The sequence below is a fragment of the Punica granatum genome, chromosome 6, assembly GCF_007655135.1.
Source record: "Punica granatum isolate Tunisia-2019 chromosome 6, ASM765513v2, whole genome shotgun sequence".
NCBI classification, from domain to species: Eukaryota; Viridiplantae; Streptophyta; class Magnoliopsida; order Myrtales; family Lythraceae; genus Punica; species Punica granatum.
Genome location: NC_045132.1, coordinates 17,913,117 through 17,935,367, shown reverse-complemented (window position 1 = coordinate 17,935,367; position 22,251 = coordinate 17,913,117). Strand labels below are relative to the sequence as shown.

The 22,251-nt window shown below is 38.9% G+C and overlaps 3 protein-coding genes and 1 long non-coding RNA gene across 4 annotated transcripts; 2 read left to right on the top strand and 2 right to left on the bottom strand.

Moving 5' to 3' along the window:
• Nucleotides 1–652: 652 nt before the first annotated feature.
• LOC116211965 (dynamin-related protein 4C-like) lies at nt 653–3,014 on the top strand. Its single transcript, XM_031546519.1, has one exon. It carries the CDS (start codon nt 760–762, stop codon nt 2,809–2,811), a length of 2,052 nt encoding a protein of 683 aa, XP_031402379.1. The 5' UTR covers nt 653–759; the 3' UTR covers nt 2,812–3,014.
• Nucleotides 3,015–3,974: 960 nt separating this feature from the next.
• Nucleotides 3,975–5,240, bottom strand: LOC116211823. Its single transcript, XR_004157754.1, has 2 exons — nt 5,025–5,240; nt 3,975–4,895 (listed from the first exon to the last, which is right to left on the bottom strand). It is a non-coding gene; the product is annotated as an uncharacterized LOC116211823 (long non-coding RNA).
• Nucleotides 5,241–10,361: 5,121 nt separating this feature from the next.
• On the bottom strand, nt 10,362–11,348 carry LOC116212214 (paired amphipathic helix protein Sin3b-like). The gene is made up of 2 exons (XM_031546782.1): nt 10,598–11,348; nt 10,362–10,543 (listed from the first exon to the last, which is right to left on the bottom strand). The coding sequence occupies exons 1-2, from the start codon at nt 11,346–11,348 to the stop codon at nt 10,362–10,364; spliced, it is 933 nt and encodes a 310-aa protein (XP_031402642.1).
• A 6,401-nt stretch (nt 11,349–17,749) lies between these two features.
• Nucleotides 17,750–20,214, top strand: LOC116211315 (dynamin-related protein 4C-like). The gene has a single exon (XM_031545641.1). The coding sequence runs from the start codon at nt 17,969–17,971 to the stop codon at nt 20,012–20,014; it is 2,046 nt and encodes a 681-aa protein (XP_031401501.1). The 5' UTR covers nt 17,750–17,968; the 3' UTR covers nt 20,015–20,214.
• Nucleotides 20,215–22,251: the final 2,037 nt, after the last annotated feature.

The window sequence follows — 22,251 nt, the reverse complement described above, 5'->3', positions numbered from 1 at the left end:
GAAATTTGAAATACGATGATAGAGGAGATCGAGATATAGAAACTATGCGGTGCTCTAGGTCAAACCATAATATTATCGAATTTAAAATTTTTAGATTATTAGTTAATTAGCTAAAAGATATGAGAGGACAAAGATATCGCTTCTTTTTTCAAGAATGCAAAGGTATCGCTTTTAACTGCCATCATGATCAACAGTGCACTGTTTTCCTCTCCACCGTGGAAGTCTGCTAACTTCTCTAGGAAGAATTATCAAAGAAGATCTCTAGGAAGGGGTAGACTCAAGCAAAGACCAGGGATTAATTGACCATACAGCCCACATCCATGTATATGTTATATGCACAAATAGTTTATGTGAAAACCGGTTTAGTACGCCACTCCCGTACATGTAAATCGAGTTTGACCGATGCTTGGTGAGTAAGTAAGCAACGTTCATCTTAAGAATTACCTATACTGTTATATAAAGCTAAAACTTTTTGTTCGGTAGGATATAAAGCCAATATTTTTCTTTTGATCTGCTCCACAAGTCTGCATTCATAGACAATAAACGAAGGATGAGACGAGCGTATGTTACATATATTCCTTTCTTTGTGGGGAAGCTATAAAGTCTATTTATATGGGCAACACAGGTGGTTTCAATCTGTCTTGAACAATCAAGTCTATTCCATCCACCCCTCTAAGTACTCTATTCACTCTCTTGAAGTTTACTGAAATCCGCCCAGTTATCTTAGTCGCACTCACGTCTCTCTTTTCACAACCAAGCATGGACGCTGTCCCATTGGGCTCGGAGGAGATGAGACTGAACAACTCGGACAACCAACTTTCCAACGGATTCCTTGCTATAGTTCGCCATCCCGAGCCTCGCCCCCTGGTGGCTCATCCACCGATTGTTTCCTCTTACAATGACCGCATCAGGCCTATCCTTGATGCCGTGGACCGACTCCGGAACCTACAGGTCATGAAGGAGGGCATCCAGCTCCCGACAATTGTGGTCGTCGGTGACCAGTCGTCCGGAAAATCCAGTGTGCTCGAGTCGCTTGCTGGGATCAACCTTCCCCGGGGCCAAGGGATCTGCACCCGTGTCCCGCTCATCATGCGGCTCCAGAACCACCCCTGCCCTGACCCGGAACTTTACCTGGAGTTCAATGGGAAGCTTGTCGTGACTGACGAGGATAACGTTACATTCGCTATCAGTTCTGCCACAGAGCAGATTGCTGGTCGCCAGAAGGGCATATCGAACACTCCTTTGACTCTGGTGGTTAAGAAAGATGGCGTCCCTGACCTCACCATGGTGGACTTGCCAGGGATCACACGGGTCCCTGTCCACGGGCAGCCCGAGAATATCTATGAGCAGATATCGGAGATGATCATGGAGTACATAAGGCCCGAGGAGAGCATAATCCTCAACGTGCTCTCAGCCACGGTGGATTTCTCCACCTGCGAGTCCATCAGGATGTCTCAGATGGTCGACAAGACTGGCCACAGGACCCTGGCAGTTGTGACAAAGGCAGACAAGGCTCCTGAAGGACTGCTCGAGAAGGTCACAGCCGATGATGTGAATATTGGGCTCGGTTACGTCTGTGTGAGGAACCGTATCGGGGATGAGACTTATGAGGAAGCAAGGATGGAGGAGGTGAAGCTGTTCGATGCTCATCCCTTGCTGTCTAAGATTGATAAGAGTATCGTGGGGATCCCTGTTCTGTCTGAGAAGCTGATGCAGATTCAAGCCACAATAGTCGCAAAGTGCCTGCCAGAAATTGTGAGGAAGATCAACGAGAAGCTGAACATCAATGTCGCCGAGCTTAACAAGATGCCAAAGGTTCTTTCTACAGTTGCAGAGGCCATGACTGCTTTTATGCAGATTATGGGATCGGCCAAGGATTCTCTCAGGAAAATTCTTCTGAGAGGTGAGTACGACGAGTACCCACATGAAAAGCAAATGCACGGCACTGCAAGATTCGTTGAGATGCTGGACCGGTTTGCTAATGAGCTTCGGACTGATGCTGAGAGTGGCAAGAATAGTAGCTTCTTAATGGAGGAGATTTCTTTGTTGGAGGAAGCCAAGGGGATCCGCCTCCCAAACTTCATTCCCCGAACTGCTTTCCTTACTATTCTCCACAAGAAGGTGGAAGATATTTCCTGTAAGCCTTTCAAGTTCATGGGCGAGCTGTGGGATTACATTGAACTAGTGGTAATAACTGTCCTCATGGATCACTCCAAGAATTATCCCCCTCTTCAAGCATGTATGAGGAGGGCTGCACAAAATCTGATCGCAAAGATGAAGGAGAGGGCGATGATTCGGGTGACGGAGATCATCGAGATGGAGAAGCTTACTGACTATACATGTGACCCAGAGTATATTTCTGAATGGAATAAACTGATGGGGGAGGAGCCGAAGTTGCTGGCAGCTGTCAACAATGAGAGTTTCGAAAGGCCTTCCGCTGTGTCTCTAGAAGGGATCGGTGTGGTTGAAATTGACCCCCTGAGGCAATTGAAGCACCAAGTGAAGCAAGCTTTCGATCTGAAAATGAGGATGACTTCTTACTGGAAGATTGTAAAGAGGCGGCTCGTGGACACAATGGCAATGTTCCTGCTATTCAATGTCCAGGTTCTGGTGAACAGGGAGATGGAGGGGGAGATCGTGAACGATCTCGTCGGGCCCCATGGGGGTGGGATCGAGAGGATGCTAGAGGAGCCCCCCTCGGTGGCAAATAAGCGGGAGAAGCTGAAGAGGAGCATCAAGCTCTTAAGAGAGTCAGCTGACATTGTTGCTACAATTATTCACAGGGCTGCTGCTAATGCTGATCTCGAATAGTTGTTCAACAATTTATCATTGTTGTGTCCGAGTCTGTTCTTACTGCTTTTCTTTCATTCCTGCACTGTGTCTGCAAGTTTTAGTTCCTGTCTTGTGTCTGCAGACTTGCAGTATGTTTCGACATATCCCTCTATATTTGTATGCTGCATCTAATGCATGTTCGTGTGTCGTATCTAATATATGATTTCCCATATTTTCCTGTACCCGTGCATCTTTAAAAATTTACATAGTTTTCACTAATCCGGAAAAGGTTTGCCTCAACTTATAATCATTCTGTTCTGTCAGTGCTTCCATCTTCACATGTTTAATTGTCTAATTTCACTTGCAAAGATCAGCAAATACGGAGTAACTAATTGAGATGGGGAACATAATTCTATATCAGCAAATACGAAGTAACTAATTCAGATGAGGAACATAATTCTATTTTCAAACTAATCATAAAAATTCAAATGCAGGTTGATACTAAGTTTCGAGTTGCATAACTAAGCTCATATATAACCCAGAATAATACTCAGACATTTAAACTCAGTATTGTATAGGATGAATGAGCAAATAGTAATCTTCGAACACTAATTTTCAGTCACATTTCTGTATCTTCCTGGTCAGGCAGAGGGAACCAAAGGATCGCTGCAATTCCAGTCAACCGAACTAGTTCTGTTCAATAAAGCAATCCTATGAGAAAATTTGGTGCGAATTTTGGAAGGCGATAAAACACAATAAACTAAACTCAGTAATCTCATTCTGTTTCAATCCCACTCCTCATTTTCGAAATATGGTCTGAGTGGCTCTGCTTGTATTTAAGTCCTGCAAGTCCAAGTAGAAGCACTTAGCAATCACAGCTGGGTCGGGTCATTCTAGCACTCTGTGTGACTCTTCCGTAACTCTTGTGTTACATCCAGTAAATTAAGAAGAACAAGTCAATTCACGGTGCTCGTGATTTACGTATTGTACTGCAGAAAGATGACTGCATTTTTTTATCCATGAACCTGTGACATTACAAAATTGAGGAGCGTAAAACAGAATTCCTTGTTAGATAAATTTGTTAATTAGGAAGGGACCAAAAGATGTAAAGAGACAGTTCATGAGAATGCCTCTCTATGATCGCTTTCGAAACATTAAATCAGCTGGGCAAGTATGAAGGGTCATCGACCCCAAGCTCTTGATTTGGGTCTGAATGGATCTACATTGCCATTGTACAAGTTCAATTTCTTCAGTTGCAAGACAAACTTGATATGAATCAATTTTCCCTGCCAATACACATTTAGTCATAATGACTAAACAAGGAGCTTAGTGAAGAACCACATTAATTCACTACCTAACTGACTAAGAGCGTTAAATTGCCCATGAGCAGATAAAATCCTATCCTAAACTTGCAAAAAATGTTTCTAATTCTGTTTGTGCGCATAAAATCTCTGTTGATTTTAAGGGTTTCTGTATTCTCTATGATCCTGTTTGCCCTTGCGGTTTCAACTGTGAAGTGCCAAGTAACCGGGAATGAAGCAACTGCTTCCACCTCTTATTCATCTTGAACTGATTCAACCCACACAGCTTCCTTCTGCTTGAGCCAAATCAACACTGCAAGCAGGACTTTGCTCCAGTTCTTGCGCACTTTGTTCACCACATCATGGCAGTGCTCTCCATACGTCCGATGGATGCACCATGTCCGCCTCGATCAGGTGATCTCGAATGCCTGCGACAGGTCGAGAGTGATCCCCTTGTTTGAGGAAACTCTTGATGCATCTGTCATCAGGCCTTGCTGTCCTGATCACCTTGTCCAGGTCATAGTGATAATCCTCACAGCGGAACAGCCCCGTACTGATTCTCACTGGAATTCTTTCCGGCACTATCACCAGAACCCAACGAAGGAAAGCTGTTTTTCAACACCAGCAAATGGTTGGCTCAGTACCCGAACTGTAAGCTCTGATCTTTGTCTTGACTCAAACTTGACCTCCTGTAGAAGCCTGTAGCTAGGACTGAATCCCGCATCACTCAACTTAGTCTCGAGCTCCTTTGCCCTATTGATCGAAGAATTTGGAAAAAACCTCCTGCACTCATGGCTCAAGTTCGGGAAATCCTTCATAGACCTACAAACATTAGCATCAGAAAATGACTTGGAAATTGAAAGGGCCCATCGAGAGAGGCTAGAATCAGCAACTCACTGAAAGAAGAACAGAAGATAACATGATCGTCAACATCTGATTGGTCATTATTACCTCTTCTTTTGCTTTTTTAGTGTCTAGTAGACCATACTTGTTTCCTGACGTTGAAATTATCAACTCAGGTTCGATCGCAGCTTCATTGCTGTGCAGATTGTCATCGCCACTGACCTGGATCTTATGTTCGTCAGGCAAGAAGGCATTGGGAGACCATGAAGCAGTTTGGTGACTATAGGAAGAGTCTCGGGTCGTACAGAATCAAGATCAGCTACTTCAAACAATCAGCTACTTTAGTTTCCTTTACATAAGTATCTATTGGCCATAGATATTGTACTCATAAAAAATCTAACAAAATATTTCAATATCTATAAAAAAATCATTTTCTTCATATTTATAATAAATATATATTTGAAGTCTGTTTTTATATATGTATTTCCATAATCATATATACATATACATATATATATATATATATTTGATGTCATATATACAATATATTACGTACACTTTTATATATGTCGATAAATATATAAATAATACATAAATCTTATAATATTATATATATGCTTATTATTTATTTATTTATCTATGTATAATATAAACTTGATTACATCGTAATAGATAAGGATGGAACATAATTAGTTATTAATTCATGGTTAATTGCTATATGGGAATGAGCAAAGTATAGTAGGAGTAGTAATAATAACACTATATAATAAAAAAAAATCAAATCAGTATTAAGGAAAGGTTTCTATTTCATTAGTAAATAAATAAACATTCATAAATTTTTAGAAGTATTGTATAGGTAATCTTATTAAAATTTAATTAAATATTTCTTTCATCGAAGTGAATATGTCATTTTATCTAAAATTATTCAAATTCATAAAACTCATTTATGTAATGTGAAAAGAATAAAGTTCAAGCGAATATTAAAATTATAAAATTTTGAATATTATGTTATTATTTTTCTTTCATTAAATAAAACTAAAGATTTTGAAGTTTTTTATTTTTTTTATATTATTTTCAGAGAAATTAGACTGATAATAGAAACAATTTATATGAATTTATTACATAAATTCTTTAAGTATGAGTTGAATATATATTCCACATAATAAGTCCAAAATTTACTGTATTAAAGTTTTGTAGTATAAAAATAAACTTTTTTGCATATTAATATAAAATGTATATTGCATCATATAGCCTAACGTTGACATATATTCTTAGATCTATCATAACGTCGATTTTTTGCCTGAGGTATCCCAACATTGCTAATTTGATGTCACCATCTAGTCTCAAGGGATAGTTGGTGAAACAAAAACTGTAACGTTGGGATATCTCAGGCAAAAAAACGACATTAGGATAGATCTAAGAATATTTGTCAACATTAAGATATATGATGCAATAAACCCTAATATAAACTATAGATTCATATCAATTATTATTTGCATATTAACTTCTTACTGTAAAATTTTCTTCATAAAATCCATGCTCACGATTTCAATAACCTAGTAATATATAATTTGAAATCTCGTTTCTTTATTTTCCCAATATATTAAATAGATATCTATATATGCATACACGGATACAACACCATGAAAATTTCCTATAATGTAAAACTAATGTATAGGTTCGACGATATATTCATTGTATCAAACAAAATTGAATGTCACAAAACATTATTTTCACATCAAAAAAAAATTTGTAAAGTAAACATATAAATTGAATATCCGTGATATCTATGTTAGTTATTGACTATTAAAAAAAATATAATGCAATCCACAGGAAAAATATGTATATATATAATGCATATTAAAATAAGATAATTGGATGTAAGAATATTGCTGAATCATTTATATTTACTCTAATGTTATTAAAGATTATTGTTCAGAATCTCAAATTAATAAATTATTGTTATTAATAAGAACAATCATTGTTAAAAATGTGAATAATTATCAGAAAAATGGTAGCCGATAGTACGATGGGATTCTTCACTGCCAATAAGGATTCCATCAAGATGACTAAACAAGGAGGTTTATGAAGAACTACATCGATTCACTGTCTACCCGTCTAAGGGCACTTCCTGAAGCAGAGATTATTTGCCTGTGAGCAAATAAATCATAATTCTAGGAAATAAGTTTACAAATTCTGTATGTCTGATTAAAAATATTCAATTGAATGTGCAGGTCCATGCGAACTTTCCGGTCCTAGGAGTCGCTTTTAGAGCCACCAAGTGATCAGGACTCATGAAACTGCTTCAAACTCTTGTTCATCTCTGACCGAAACTCAACCCACTCAGCTTCCCTTTGCTCGAGCCGTCTCAACACTACAGGCAGGGCCTTCATCGGTTTCTTGTGCACTTCGTTCACAATTTCAATGCCCTGCTCACCATATATCTGCTCGATGCACCTCAAATCCACCGCAATCAGGTGATCTCGAATGCCCTTTATGGGTCCTGCAGAGCGATCACCCTGTTCGAGGAAATTTTTTATGCGGGCGATGGCCGACCTTGTCATCTCGATCAGCATGTCCAGCTCGTAGCGGTAATCCTCACATAGGAACAGCTCGTCATCCTGTTGATTCTCATGTGTGGAATTCCTGCACTGATTCCCACTGGAATCTGACGTAGGAAAGCTGCTTTTCAATACCAGCTGACGGTTCAGGACCTGAGCGGCAAGGCTTGATCCCGGACAGCTTGACTTGACCTTGGCCTCCAGCAGAAGCCTGTAGCTGGGGCCAAATCTCCAACAACTCGACCTAGTCTCGAGCTTTTTCGCTGTCTTGATCACGGATTTTGGAAAGAATCTGCTGCAATCGCGGTGCAAGTCCAGAAAATCCTTCAACAGTGTAGAGACCTTGTTGTAAGCTTCCAGCGGATTGCCCCTGTGGGTACTTATGATCTTGACAAATGAGTCGTAAACCCCGGGATGACGCCTGAGTTTTTTCCTGGCCCTATTGACGAAATCGATTGTGCTTTGAAACATGAGTTTGGCCACGGCTTGATTATGGTGTGGATTGTTGTCACCACGGACTTCGATCGTGCATTCTTCGGGTATGAAGAAGAAATTAAACGAGTGGAGCAGGTCCAGGTGGCCACCTAACAGCATGGTGACCTTGTCGACAAACACAGAGTAGTCACGGGACGACCTGAACTCGAGGACGGCTTCATGGAACAAGTGGAGCTCTAGCGATTCATCCCCGAGAGCGTCTCGGACCTTGTGGCAGAATCCAATGGTGTCGGAGCAGGACAGCATCACCTTCACCATTGTCGGAGATAGCTCGATGGATCGATCTCTCTCAACACCCAACGGTAACTTTGTCTGCAAAGGAACAGAACATTTGATGAATTAAGAGGGATTATGAATGTTATGTATGTATTCAAGTGGGTGAAAGCGCGTGGCGGTTGAACCAAAATCTCTATCTCAATCTCTTTGGGATATCTATCTTTTTGTATAAAACAGGAAACAAAATCTTTTGGTCATAATTCAAACTCAGAACGAATTTCAATTTTCACCTGAAAAATCGTATTATTTCGTTCTATTTTAAATCTACTTATATGGTTAGAATTAATAATTATTTGTCCTACTCCTTGTTACAGCAAATATAAATAAATAAATATATATATATATAAATAAATGGTGGCTCTAGCCTGATGGCCTTAGAATGAATCGATTGTCCAATGAAAACATTTGAGTTTTTATAAATAAATCTACAATCTTTCTTAATTTTAAAATAGTATTTTTTTTATACAATTTGGTTGCCCACATAATATTTTCATAATATTTATAATATTTTTTGTATAAAATCTTGTAAAATTGGGATGATTTTTGAAAATTTACTTTTCAAACTTTTGATTTTAAATTTATTTTGTTATGGATGTATTATTTATAGTATATAAAATAATTTATGGAATTTATTAATTACATCTATCACTATATTATAATACTCACGGATGATTATGCCCAAGCATATGCATATCATAAGAACACGCTACTGCCTAACTAGATGAAAGTAAATTCTTTACGTATTTTTTTATACAGTTCAAATCCGATATATATATATATATATGTATACACACTACTATATTAATTTACATTTTTCTTATCTTCTTCAACATACTTTTTTTAAAAAAGTCAATTAATATATATATGTGTGTAAAAGTAAGAACATGATGGGCCAATCAAATGGCCTAAAAACGACCAGTTTCTGAATGGAATTTTCGTAATTTTTTGAGTTTGCTATTTAAAATAAAATTTTAAAATTTTTCTCGCTTTTTTATATCGTTTTTTCATATTTTATTCATGAAATTAAATTACCATTATTATTATATACTCAATTGTATCAAGGCCTTGGAAAGCGTAACGGGCAAAAACAGGCCCAAAATATGAAATAGGCTCGCAGGCCCATTTTGGCACACATGCCAAAAATATAATAGGCATTTAGGCCTAATTAGACACTTTTAACACATATTTTATTAAAATTAGCAAAGAAAAAAATTTAAAAAAAAAATTCTAAAAAATATAAATACAGATTTGTGGGGCAAGTCGTTATTTTCTCTGGTTTTTTAAATTCTTAAGGCATTTAAATATAGAATTTGCACCCAGTAGTATTAGGAAAGTCTAAAAATACACCCAAAGTTCAAGTTGTCTCAAAACGACCCCTGGAGTTTGTGAAATAATCTCAAGTTGCCCTAGACAACTAGCTTTGAGTATCATGAACCTTCCAAGTTCGCATTTTGATCAGTTATCTGTGGAAAATTGGCCATCGCTCCGGCACATTCATAACAGGATAGGCATGAAAATACATTAGTTCTAATGATCTTCAACACAGGATGTTAAGGCACATTGATCAGCGCCATAACAATTGTCAATGGACGTGGCCAGTCCGCACGGAGCAATTTGCTTGCCATCTACCTGCTAATTTCGGTCCAAGTACTGCATTTGCATATTTTACATTGTCTGCTCGTATTCTCTTCCGTTAATCCTAACATAACACTGTCGACTTCCTTCCAATAGCCATGCGTTGCTTAAGCGGGTGGTGCATACTTTGTAAACGGATGGAACTTTTGGTTCTTTGCTCTCACAATAGGTCGGTTCGTTCAAGCATTCCAGACATTTTCGGAACTTCCCGCTTAATTCCAGTACAATTCCTACTGGTTGTGATGTGAGGGCTCGAAAACATATTGTAAAATTAAGAAGGACAGCATTTTTTTACCGCAACAGGATTTAAATCATGCAGTGCAGAAAGATGACTTTGCATTTTTCATTCATGAACAGATGATAATGTAAGACAACGTACTGTAAAACAGAATCCGAGGAAAGACTGTTCATGATAATGCCGTGTCTATGATGAGATGGCTTTTGACGCGGGAATGTTGGAGCTTTTAAAGACACCAAGCTACTGGGACTGACGAAACTGCTTCCACAACTCATTCATCTCCAACCGATACTCAACCCACTGAGCTACCCTCTGCTCGAGCCGTCTCAATACTACAGGCAGCGCCTTTGTCGGCTTCTTTTGCACTTCGTCCGCCATTTCAAGGCCGCGCTCACCGTATATCTGCTCGATGCACCTCAGGTCTGCCGTGATCAGGTGATCTCAAATGCCCTTTATGGGTCCTGCAGAGCGATCACCTTGTTCGAGGAAACTCTTTATGCGGGTGATGGCCGACCTTGTCGTCTCGATCAGCATGTCCAGCTCGTAGCGATAATCCTCGCAGAAGAACAGCTCGTCATCGTGCTGATTCCCACTGGAACTAGACGTAGGAAAGCTGCTTTTCAACACAAGCTGATGGTTCAGGACCTGAGCGGCAAGGCTTGATCTCGGACAGCTTGACTTGGCCTTGGTCTCCGGAAGAAGCCTGTAGCTGGGAAGGTACCTAGTCTCGGGCTCCGTCGCTCTCTTGATCACAGATTTTGGAAAGAAGCTGCTGCAGTCGAGGAGCAATTCCGGAAAATCCTTCAACAGCTTAGAGACCTTGCTGTAAGTTTCCAGCAGATTGCCCCTGTGGGTGCTTACGATCTCGACAAACAACTCATAAACCCCGGGATGAAGCGTGAGTTGTATCCTGGCCCTATTGACGAAATCCACTGTGCTTTGAAACATGAGTTTGGCCATGGCTTTATCGTGGTGTGGATCGTCGTCGCCACGGACTTCGATCTTGCATTCATCAGGCATGAAGAAGTTAAGCGAGAGGAGGAGGTCTGGGCGGCCACCTAACAGCATGGTGACCTTGTCGACGAACACGGAGTAGTCACAGGATGAGCTGAACTCGTGGAGCGCTTCATAGAACAAGTGCAGCTCCAGCGATTCATTCCCGAAAGCATCTCGGACCTTGTGAATGAATCCAATGGCATCGTGTAAGGACCGCATCACCTTCACCATTGTCGGAGATTGCTGGATCGATCTATCAGTGGATGACCCGATACGATGAGACTACAATGGAACGGAGCAATTGAAAGAGCGATGAATAAGGACTAAGATTATGCATTGTATGTGTATGTATATATGTGTGTGTGTGTGTGTGTGTGTGGGTATTATAGATATAGCCAAATTGATGTGAAGGAATCTGAATCTCGTTGATTCGACCAAAAAGAAAAAAAAGAAAATCGGAATCTCATCCTCAATATCTAAAATCTGTTTAATCTATCTATCTATATTATACTAATAAAAAGGGAGAAGGAAGATCTCTATCTATAGGTGATGCTTGTTTTGTTAAGAGGGCAAAATTTTTAAAGATAGAAAGATTTCGGCCTTTGTGAAAATATTTGTCCGTCAATTAAGAGCAGAAATTGACAGCGAGACACTGTGGTTGAAAATGAAATCATGTTTTCCGGGACAAAAATTAAAGCATGTGATAAAATAGGAAATTTCAAAGTACCCCATAATCTCATTTTATCTTATGTTATACTATTATTTACGCAAAAGTTGGAGTTTCTAACTACCTCCTTATCTATAGCGGGGTTCAAAAGTAAAAAATATTTTTTTATTTTAAATTTAAATGTCACATATAATAATTTAACATAAAAGAGGTAAATACTCGTGAGACAATATTATTATCTATTTAAAATTATTTTTTCCTATCTCTTTCCTATCATGTGTCAATCTCTTCTTATTTTACTATCTCTTCCCTCAACTTTTCAATCCTATGTTCCATATTTTATTTTTATTTGTACGCACAGATATAGTTTAGGCTATCCAAATAAAATAACAACTTTTCTTGATAGAGGATTTCAAAGAACCACATGTTTCTTAGGTAATTTATCAAATATATATTACTCCTCAACTCGCCAATTCTGGAAAGTGTGGGGATGGTGCTGGGTCTTATTTGGATGCCAACTCGACATTTTCCGAAACCTTTTTGTTGCACATCAAAGGCAATGTCACTGCACCAAACTTCCATTATTCGACATAGTGCAAATTAAACAAAAGGTTACACCATTTTACCAATTTTATGAATATGTCTTAGGAATTTGACAATTTGATGGACAGACATATATAAAATCATTGATTACAACAAATGACTGCATCAGTCCTCACTATCATGCCATATTGAAGTATCTAACAATAATCTCATGTACTTATTCTATTAAACATATCCAACTTTATGAATAATGAAATAATAAAGCTATTAGTGGATTGTACGGATTTCTCTCTCGGTGCACGGTAGTGTGCTATCATGCCCCTGTCTTTCCTACGTCCACGTGTCTTGGTCCATTAGAGGGGACTATTGCAGAATCTTGTGAAGAGGAGGTTGTCCCCTCTCAAGTGGAGGAGGTTGTGAACCAGGAGGATTTAGTTATAGTAGAAGAGGAGTTGAATGTAAATTTGGAAGAGAAGAAAGAAGTTCCTGAATCAGAGGGCGAAGTGTGGGAAGCTGAATTGGTTGAGGACAATATCGAAGCTCTGGGTGATTTTAATGTTGTTGGGCAGCATAAGGTTATGAGGGCTGCCTCCGCTGGAGTTGCCCAAGCAGTGCTAAAGGTTCAAGGTAGAAGAAGGAAAAGTAGAAGGAAGAATCGAGGAGGTTACTCCTCTGTTTCGCCAACATGAAAATTTTTGCTTGGAACGTAAAGGGTCTAAATTATCCCTTGAAGCAAAGGGTGGTCCAGAAAGTTGTTAAGGATCACAACGTGGATTTATGTTGTTTAGTTGAGACGAGCCTCAAAACGCTCGGTTGTTGATTGAAATTTTCTCGATTTTTTGAGTTTTTTGTTAAACAAATTTATAAAACGTTTTAAAATGTATAGTTATAGAATTGTGGGACAGTTCAATATTTTATTGATTTTTTTGAGTTTCTATTTTAAATTTTACAATTTTCAAAAAAATGTAAATATAAACTTGTGGGACCAATTGTTATTTTCTCTGATTTTTTAATATAGAATTGCCTCCTGTAGTATTATGAAAGCCTAAAAATACACCCAAAGTTTAGGTTGTCTAAGAACAACTCCTGGAGTTTGTGAAATAGTTGCCCCAGACAGCTAGCTTTGAGTATTCATGAACATTCCAAGTTACAGCATTTTGATTAGTTATCTGTGGAAAATCGGCCATCGCATAGGCACCTGCATAGCAGGATAGGCATGAAATACATTAGTTTTTATGATCTTCAACACAGGATGTTAAGGTACATTGACTGGTGCCATGACAATGGATATGACGAGTCCGCATGGAACATTTAGCTCACCATCTGCATGCTAATTTCGGTCCAAGTTCTGCGTCTGCATATTTACTTTGTCTGCTCTTATTCTTCTCCATTAATCCTAACATAACACCGTCGACTTCCTTCCTATAGCCGTGCATCACTTAAGCCCGCGGTGCATACTTAAAGGATGGAACTTTTTGTTCTTTGCTATCACGATATATAGGTCGGTTCGTTCAAGCATTCTGCACACTTTCAGAACTCGCAGCTTAATTCGAGTACAATTCCTACTGGTTGTGGTGTGAAGGCTTGAAAACATATCGTAAAATTGAGATGGACAGCATTTTTTACCACAATAGGGATTTACATATTGTACTACAGAAAGATGATTCTGTTTCGATAATATTTTTGTTTCATTGAACCGCATTTTTTGTAAAATTAGGCATTTTTTACCACATTTTTCTTTTGCATAATATTTTTGTTTCATTGGACTGACCAGTTCGGTCTGTAAATGATACGGACCGGATGATTTATTCTCGTGTGCAACCGACTGTTGTCGAAAAGATGCATAATATAAATAGTAAAAATATGACTAGAGAATCTTTATACTACAAAAATATGGACACGTGTTGTAACGTCCTCGCTGGACTCGTTACTCAAATATGCTTGCTGCTTTTGAAGTCATTGGGTCTTACATATAAATCACAGATCTCCCCCTTATACAATCGATGTGGGAATTTCGAGGCGCAACACGTGTACGGTCCAAAATTTATCCATCAACATGAGCATGTAGCACAACGAATGCTTATCTTGCACGAACAAACACCAACGTTTGATCAAATTTGCAATGGATCTAACAATAATGACTATGAATTGACACGAGTCTTTTCCCATCACAAAATAATCGACTTGAGCATCTTGCGTTTAGAGGTCGAGACATAAGGATTGACTTAAGACATCTTGCCTTCAGAGATCTAATAAACGGCTTGAGCTTTTTGGTTTCAGAGGCCGGAAGAGATTGACATGAGCCCTTTTGGCTTTAGAGGTCCGTCAACGTCGTCTTGATCGTCTTATTAACAAGAGGTCCCGTTATCCCACTCTGATACCATGAAGAAATTCAAAATACGATGATAGAGGAGATAGAGATACAGAAACTACGTGGTGCCATAGGTCAAACCATAATATTATTGAATTTCAAATTTCTAGATTATTAGTTAATTAGCTAAAAGATATGAGAGGACAAAGATATCGCTTTTTTTTTCCTTTCAATACTTCAAAGTTATCGCTTTTAGCTGCCGTCACGATCAACAGTGCACTTTTTTCCTCTGCACCGTGGAAGTCTGCTAACTTCTCTAGGAAGGGGTAGACTCAAGCAAAGACCAAGGATTAATTGACCGTACAGCCCATATTCATGTACATATTATTTGCCCTATTGTAGGAAAGTGCACGAATAGTTTATGTGAAACTGGTTTAGTACGCCACTCCCGTACTTGTGTATCGAGCTTGACCGATGCTTGGTGGGTAAGTAAGCGACGGTTAGCTTAAGAATTATGATAATAATGCATATTAAAAATTTTGCCAGAGTTAAAGAGAATTTCTTTTACTTTTTCCTTCTTGTTTTCGTTTTTTGTTTTTTTAACGGCCATATTTTCGAAAGAGCATAAAATTGGCTCAAGCAAGAGCCAAGAGAAGAGAACCCTTCAATTTCTTCTGCTAACTCCTGCCCCCAATTTATTAATCTTTGTTAGTTAAATGTACCAAATGGCGCATAACTTCGAATAAGAAAACATTTATTAAATCGTATTTAATTTCATGGTTCCTTCATCTATTATAAATAGAGCATCCAATATCTTCAATAATGCAATGGAATCAAATCATATAAAAACGTTTTATCTCTGGTCGGATAGATATCAAGGAAGGAAGTGATTACACTATTTATTACACAACATAAAATACGAAATCAACATATAGGATGGCATCGATCACGGCATCAATCTATTGTAGCAGATGACATAGATATATAGGTTCTCACCTAGATTGTCTACTTTTATCATATATTTATTTCTATATTAATTATAAGATATATATATATATATATATATATATTGGCGCGGTAATTCATCTCGGTTGAACTATATATGTGCTGTTCATGACGGCGATCACGCCATTTAATCAACCAAGAGATGAGCTGCTTCACCTTTGGAGTTTGCCACCCCTTCCTTTTTTCTTTTTTGGCAATCAATGAATGTCCATTGATAATAAAAACGAGTATAGAAGAAAATATTCAAGAGGGAAAATTATAGAGACTGAAAAAATGCAAGAGATTCACTGAGATCACTGCAAAGGAAAATACATGTAACTGAAAAGATCAAATAAACATAGATACAGTTACAAAAATCCGTCAAGTTGTTGTAAACCGTTCTCAAACCTCGCGACTACACTCTGTATCCTTTCAGTTTGCCACCACTTCCTTGTTGGTACTATAATGTGTTGATATCAGTCATCTTCTCATATAGATGGAAAAAAGGATTGTCCTTCTTTCATATAGATGGGACTCCCGCACCTCCCTGATTATTTTTTTTTGTTACCAGGGAGATTCATGAATCTAATACAATTAAATAAAAATTCTAATAATTAAAAATGAGCACGAATGGTCTCATAGCGGTATCGAATATTGAAGCTTTAGATTACCAGGCGAAGGCGCCACTTTCCGGATTAGTTAATTAGCTAAAAGATATAAGAGGAGAAAGGTATCGCTTCCAGCTGCCATCATGATCAACAATAGTACACTCTTTTCCTCTCCACCATGGAAGCCTGTCAACTTCTCTAGGAAGGTTTAGACTCAAGCAAAGACCAAGGATATGGAAGTCTGTTAACTTCTCTAGGAAGGTTTAGACTCAAGCAAAGACCAAGGATTAAATTGACCATACAGCCCACACATGTATATGTTATTTGCCCTAGTAGGGAAGTGCACAAATAGTTTATGTGAAAACCGGTTTAGTACGCCACTACTGTACATGTAAATCGAGCTTGACCGATGCTTGGTGAGTAAGTAAGCAACGTTCATCTTAAGAATTATCTATACTGTTATATAAAGCTGAAACTTTTTGTTTGGTTGGATATTAAGCCAATATTTTTCTTTTGATTGCACTTTCTTCTTTATTTACTCTTATCATTTTACTTTCATTGTTTAATGACTGGCCATACATGATTAAAGACAAGATAGTAAATTCACTTTATTAACCACCCACTGCCATTTCTTTCTCCCCCTCTCCACTTTTCTCTCATTTTCCTCTACCACCCGAAGTCAAGACACATGCACTCAATTTTCTCACTTGTAGCAAAATTTTTCCAATCTATTTATTTTCAATACATTAATTTTGTGCGTAACAATGTTTTCTACAAATTTACTTACTATAGATTCATTAGTTTTTCTTGCAATGTTTTTTTTTCCCGATAACTGTTTTTTTTTTTTGCAATGTTTTATCATAACGTGAATCCATATTCATATAATGTTTAATAAAATTCAAGTATAGCATGGGCATGCATCAAGTATAACTGTTTTTTACAATGTGGGTGATTTGGCATTTTGTTTCCTTCGAGTAATGTCTCTAGTGCGAGCCTTGTGATTTGAGAAAATCCACAATCGTAGGCCTATATCACTCGAACCAAGATTAAATGGACACATTCCCTCTCAGGTGTGAGTATTGTGATCGGAAAAAAAAATCCACGATTATAGTTCGATATAGCTTGAATCTAAATTAATTGGACCCATTCAACTTTTGGATAGTAAGCGGTGTACACTAGAAGAAATAATATACTTAATTTACATACAAAATTTTAAAATAATAATTTTTTCTAAACATAGTACGGTGGGTCCCCTGGGTGGGAAACCCGCTCTAGTCGCTGTGCCCTTTAGACGGGCCAGCTTTAATTAATCGTTTACATTACATAATAATAATGATGATGATGATGATGATGATGATGATGATGATGTGATGATGATGATGATGTTTACATAACATGCAGAACGTATGACTGTCCAGACTGGAGTCACATAATCACGACTCAGGTCATTCTATGCTCCAAGGTGCGGAGTTGACATTTATCTGTGGATCTGCTCCATAAGTCAGCATTCATAGACAAGAAATGAAGAATGAGACGAGCGTGTGTCACTCCATTACATATATTCCTTTCTTCATGAGGAAGTTATGAAGTCTCTTTATATTGGCAACACAGGTGGTTTCAATCTGTCTTGAACAATCAAGAGTCTATTCCATCCACCCGTCTATTCACTCTCTTGAAGCTTACCGAAATCCATCCAGTTATCTTAGTCGCACTCACGTCTCTTTCTTCACAGCCAAACATGGACGCTGTCCCATTGAGCCCGGAGGAGATGAGACTGAACAACTCGGACAAAAAAAGTTTCCAACGGATTCTCACTATAGTTCGCCATCCTGAGCCTCGCCCCCTGGCTTCCCATCCACCGATTGTTTCCTCCTACAATGACCGCATCAGGCCTATCCTTGATGCCGTGGACCGACTCCGGAATCTACAGGTCATGAAGGAGGGCATCCAGCTCCCGACAATTGTGGTCGTAGGTGACCAGTCGTCCGGAAAATCAAGTGTGCTCGAGTCGCTTGCTGGGATCAACCTTCCCCGGGGACAAGGGATTTGCACCCGTGTCCCGCTCATCATGCGGCTCCAGAACCACCCCTGCCCTGACCCAGAACTTTACCTGGAGTTCAATGGGAAGCATGTCGAGACTGATGAGGATAATGTTACATTCGCTATCAGTTCTGCCACAGAGGAGATCGCTGGTCACCAGAAGGGCATATCGAACACTCCTTTGACTCTGGTGGTTAAGAAAGACGGCGTCCCTGACCTCACCATGGTGGACTTGCCAGGGATCACGCGGGTCCCTGTCCACGGGCAGCCCGAGAATATCTATGAGCAGATATCGGAGATGATCATGGAGTATATAAGGCCCGAGGAGAGCATAATCCTCAACGTGCTCTCAGCCACGGTGGATTTCTCCACCTGCGAGTCCATCAGGATGTCTCAGATGGTCGACAAGACTGGCCACAGGACCCTGGCAGTTGTGACAAAGTCGGACAAGGCTCCTGAAGGACTGCTCGAGAAGGTCACTGCCGATGATGTGAATATTGGGCTCGGTTATGTCTGTGTGAGGAACCGTATCGGGGATGAGACTTATGAGGAGGCAAGGATGGAGGAGGCGAAGCTGTTCGATGCTCATCCCCTACTGTCGAAGATTGATAAGAGGATCGTTGGGATCCCTGTTCTGTCTGAGAAGCTGATACAGATTCAAGCCACTATAGTCGCAAAGTGCCTGCCAGAAATTGTGAGGAAGATCAACGAGAAGCTGCACAACAATGTCGCCGAGCTTAACAAGATGCCAAAGGTTCTTTCTACAGTTGCAGAGGCCATGACTGCTTTTATGCAGATTATGGGATCGGCCAAGGATTCTCTCAGGAAAATTCTTCTGAGAGGTGAGTACGACGAGTACCCACATGAAAAGCAAATGCACGGCACTGCAAGATTCGTTGAGATGCTGGACCGGTTTGCTAATGAGCTTCGGATGGATGCTGAGACTGGCAAGAATAGTAGCTTCTTAATGGAGGAGATTTCTTTGTTGGAGGAAGCCAAGGGGATCCGCCTCCCAAACTTCATTCCCCGAACTGCTTTCCTTACTATTCTCCACAAGAAGGTGGAAGATATTTCCTGTAAGCCTTTCAAGTTCATGGGCGAGCTGTGGGATTACATTGAACTAGTGGTAATAACTGTCCTCATGGATCACTCCAAGAATTATCCCCCTCTTCAAGCATGTATGAGGAGGGCTGCACAAAATCTGATCGGAAAGATGAAGGAGAGGGCGATGATTCGGGTGACGGACATCATCGAGATGGAGAAGCTCACCGACTATACATGTGACCCAGAGTATATTTCCGAATGGAATCAACTGATGGAGGAGGAGCCGAAGTTACTGGCGGCTATCGACAGTTATAAAAATCCTTCCACTGTGTCTCTAGAAGGGATCGGAGAGGTTGAAATTGACAGCCTGAGGCAATTCAAGCACCATCTGAAGCAAGCTTTCGATCTGAAAGTGAGGATGACTTCTTACTGGAAGATTGTACTAAGGCGGCTGGTGGACACAATGGCAACGTTCCTGCTATTCAATGTCCAGGTCCTGGTGAACAAGGAGATGGAGGTGGAGATGGTGAATGATCTCGTCGGGCCCCATGGGGATGGGATCGAGAGGATGTTAGAGGAGTCCCCGTCGGTGGCAAATAAGCGGGAGAAGCTGAAGAGGAGCATCAAGCTCTTAAGAGAGTCAGCTGACATTGTTGCTACAATTATTCACAGGGCTGCTGCTAATGCTGATCTCGAATAGTTGTTCAACAATTTATCATTGTTGTGTCCGAGTTTGTTCTTACTGCTTTTCTTTCATTCCTGAACTGTCTGCAAGTTTTAGTTCCTGTCTTGTGTCCGCAGACTTGCAGTATGTTTCGACATATCCCTCTGTATTTGTAAGTTGCATCTAATGCCTGTTCGTGTGTCGTATCTAATATGTGTTTCCCATATTTTCCTATACTTGTGCATCTTTAAAATTTTACATATTTTTCACTAATCTGGAAAAGATTTGCCTCAACTTATAATTATTCTGTGCTGTCTGTGCTTCCATCTTCACAAGTTTAATAGTCTAATTTCACTTGCAGAGATCAGCAAATACGAAGTAACTAATATAGATGGGGAACATAATTCTATATCAGCAAATACGAAGTAACTAATTGAGATGGGGAACATAATTCTATATTCAAAGTAACCATAAAAATTCAAGTGCAGGTTGATACAAAATTTCGAGTTGCATATCTAATCTCATATGTACCCCAGAATAATACTCAGACATTTAGCATGATTCATATTGTATAGGATGAATGAGCAAGTTCGGGCCTGTTTGGTTTCAAAATGGCATTTTAGAATCACAATTCTAACTTTAACTCTACCCACTACAAAACAAAATAACTCATACAAAGTCAAAAAGTGGGCCCCATTTATACCACTTTTTTCCACAACAAAATAACATAACACATACAAAGTCAAAGGTGGGCCCCATTTATACCACTCAAAATCAAAATCAAAATCTGATTTTAAAATTCTACTATGAAACCAAACGCAACCTAATCTTCGATCACTAATTTTCAGTCACATTTCTATATCTTCCTGGTCAGGCAGAGGGAACCAAAGGATTGCTGCAATTCCAGTCAACCGAACTAGTTCTGCTCAATAAAACAATCCTATGAGAAAATTTGGAGAGAATTTTGCAAAGCGATAAAACACAATAAACTAAACTCAGTAATCTCATTCTGTTTCAATCCCACTCCTCATTTTCGAAATATGGTCTGAGTGGCTCTGCTTGTATTTAAGTCCTGCAAGTCCAAGTAGAAGCACTTAGCAATCACAGCTGGGTCGGGTCATTCTAGCACTCTTTGTGACTCTTCCGTAACTCTTGTGTTACATCCAGTAAATTAGGAAGAGTCCCGGGTCGTACAGAATCAAGATCAGCTACTTCAAACAAGTAATGGAATCCTCCCCGGTAGCATCTTCTACTTTGTGGATGAATTCCATGGCATGTGAGATAGGGGCAGAATCATCTGCACCACTGGGGGAGATTGCTCGATCATCAATAGTTGTAATGATCGGATGGGAAAGGGTTTAACTGCAGGGATGATCTTCTCTCCTCTTCTTTCTATTTAACTGAGAATTGGAAACGGAGTAGTGCAACATAGGATTGCATTCTATTTGACCTTTTAATTGGGATTGTCTTTCCTCCTCTTCTCTCTATATTATATTGAATGCAGAGACAAGGTGGGATCTGCGTGATGGACTTGAGTGTACAGATCACTAGTTTCCATGCCAAGCTCTTCAGATGTATCTGCAGTTCAGTGAAGTCAGATTTTACGAGCGAGTTTAGGAGTTGCTGTAAGAAAATTCTCTCCTGTTACATCTCGTAGGATATGTATATTCTCACTTGGATTCTTCCACTGATTCTCATGGAATTTGAGGAAGAAAAGCTGCTTTTCAGCACTAGCTGATGATTCAGAACCTGAGCTGCAAGCTGTGATCTCTGGATTGATATGGAAATTGGGATGAGTACGATAAGAATAATATTGTACTGCAGAAAGATGAGATCATTTTTCATTCATGAAGAAAGTAAGAACATGCTGGACTCAGTGAGATGGCCTAAGAAAGCTCAGTTTAAGAATTGAGTTTTTTTTCGATTTTTTGAGTTTTTAAGTAACTTTTTAAAAATTATAAAATATATAGATTTAAATTTGTGGGATCGTCTTTATTTTCTCACTTTTTTTATATCATTTTTCCATATCTTATTTATAAAATTAAATTACAATTAGTAATCTATATATGCAATACTATATTGTTATTGATTTTTTAAAATATATAGATATAAATTTGTGGGACAGTTACTTTATTTTCTTGCTTTCTTATATCATTTTTCCATATCTTATACATAAAATTAAATAACCATTAGTATTATATATTCAATAGTAAATTGATATTGATTTAAATTACTATTTTTATAAATTATAAAACATATTTTATATATTAAAA

What these genes read in the sequence shown, in the direction of transcription:
- LOC116211965 (XM_031546519.1), top strand. Translation starts at nt 760, where the DNA reads ATGGACGCTGTCCCATTGGGCTCGGAGGAGATGAGACTGAACAACTCG.
- LOC116212214 (XM_031546782.1), bottom strand. Translation starts at nt 11,348, where the DNA reads ATGGTGAAGGTGATGCGGTCCTTACACGATGCCATTGGATTCATTCAC. An exon ending in AAAGAGTTTCCTCGAACAAG is followed by an intron (nt 10,544 to 10,597) that starts GTGATCGCTCTG and finishes TGATCACGGCAG; the next exon opens with ACCTGAGGTGCATCGAGCAG.
- LOC116211315 (XM_031545641.1), top strand. Translation starts at nt 17,969, where the DNA reads ATGGACGCTGTCCCATTGAGCCCGGAGGAGATGAGACTGAACAACTCG.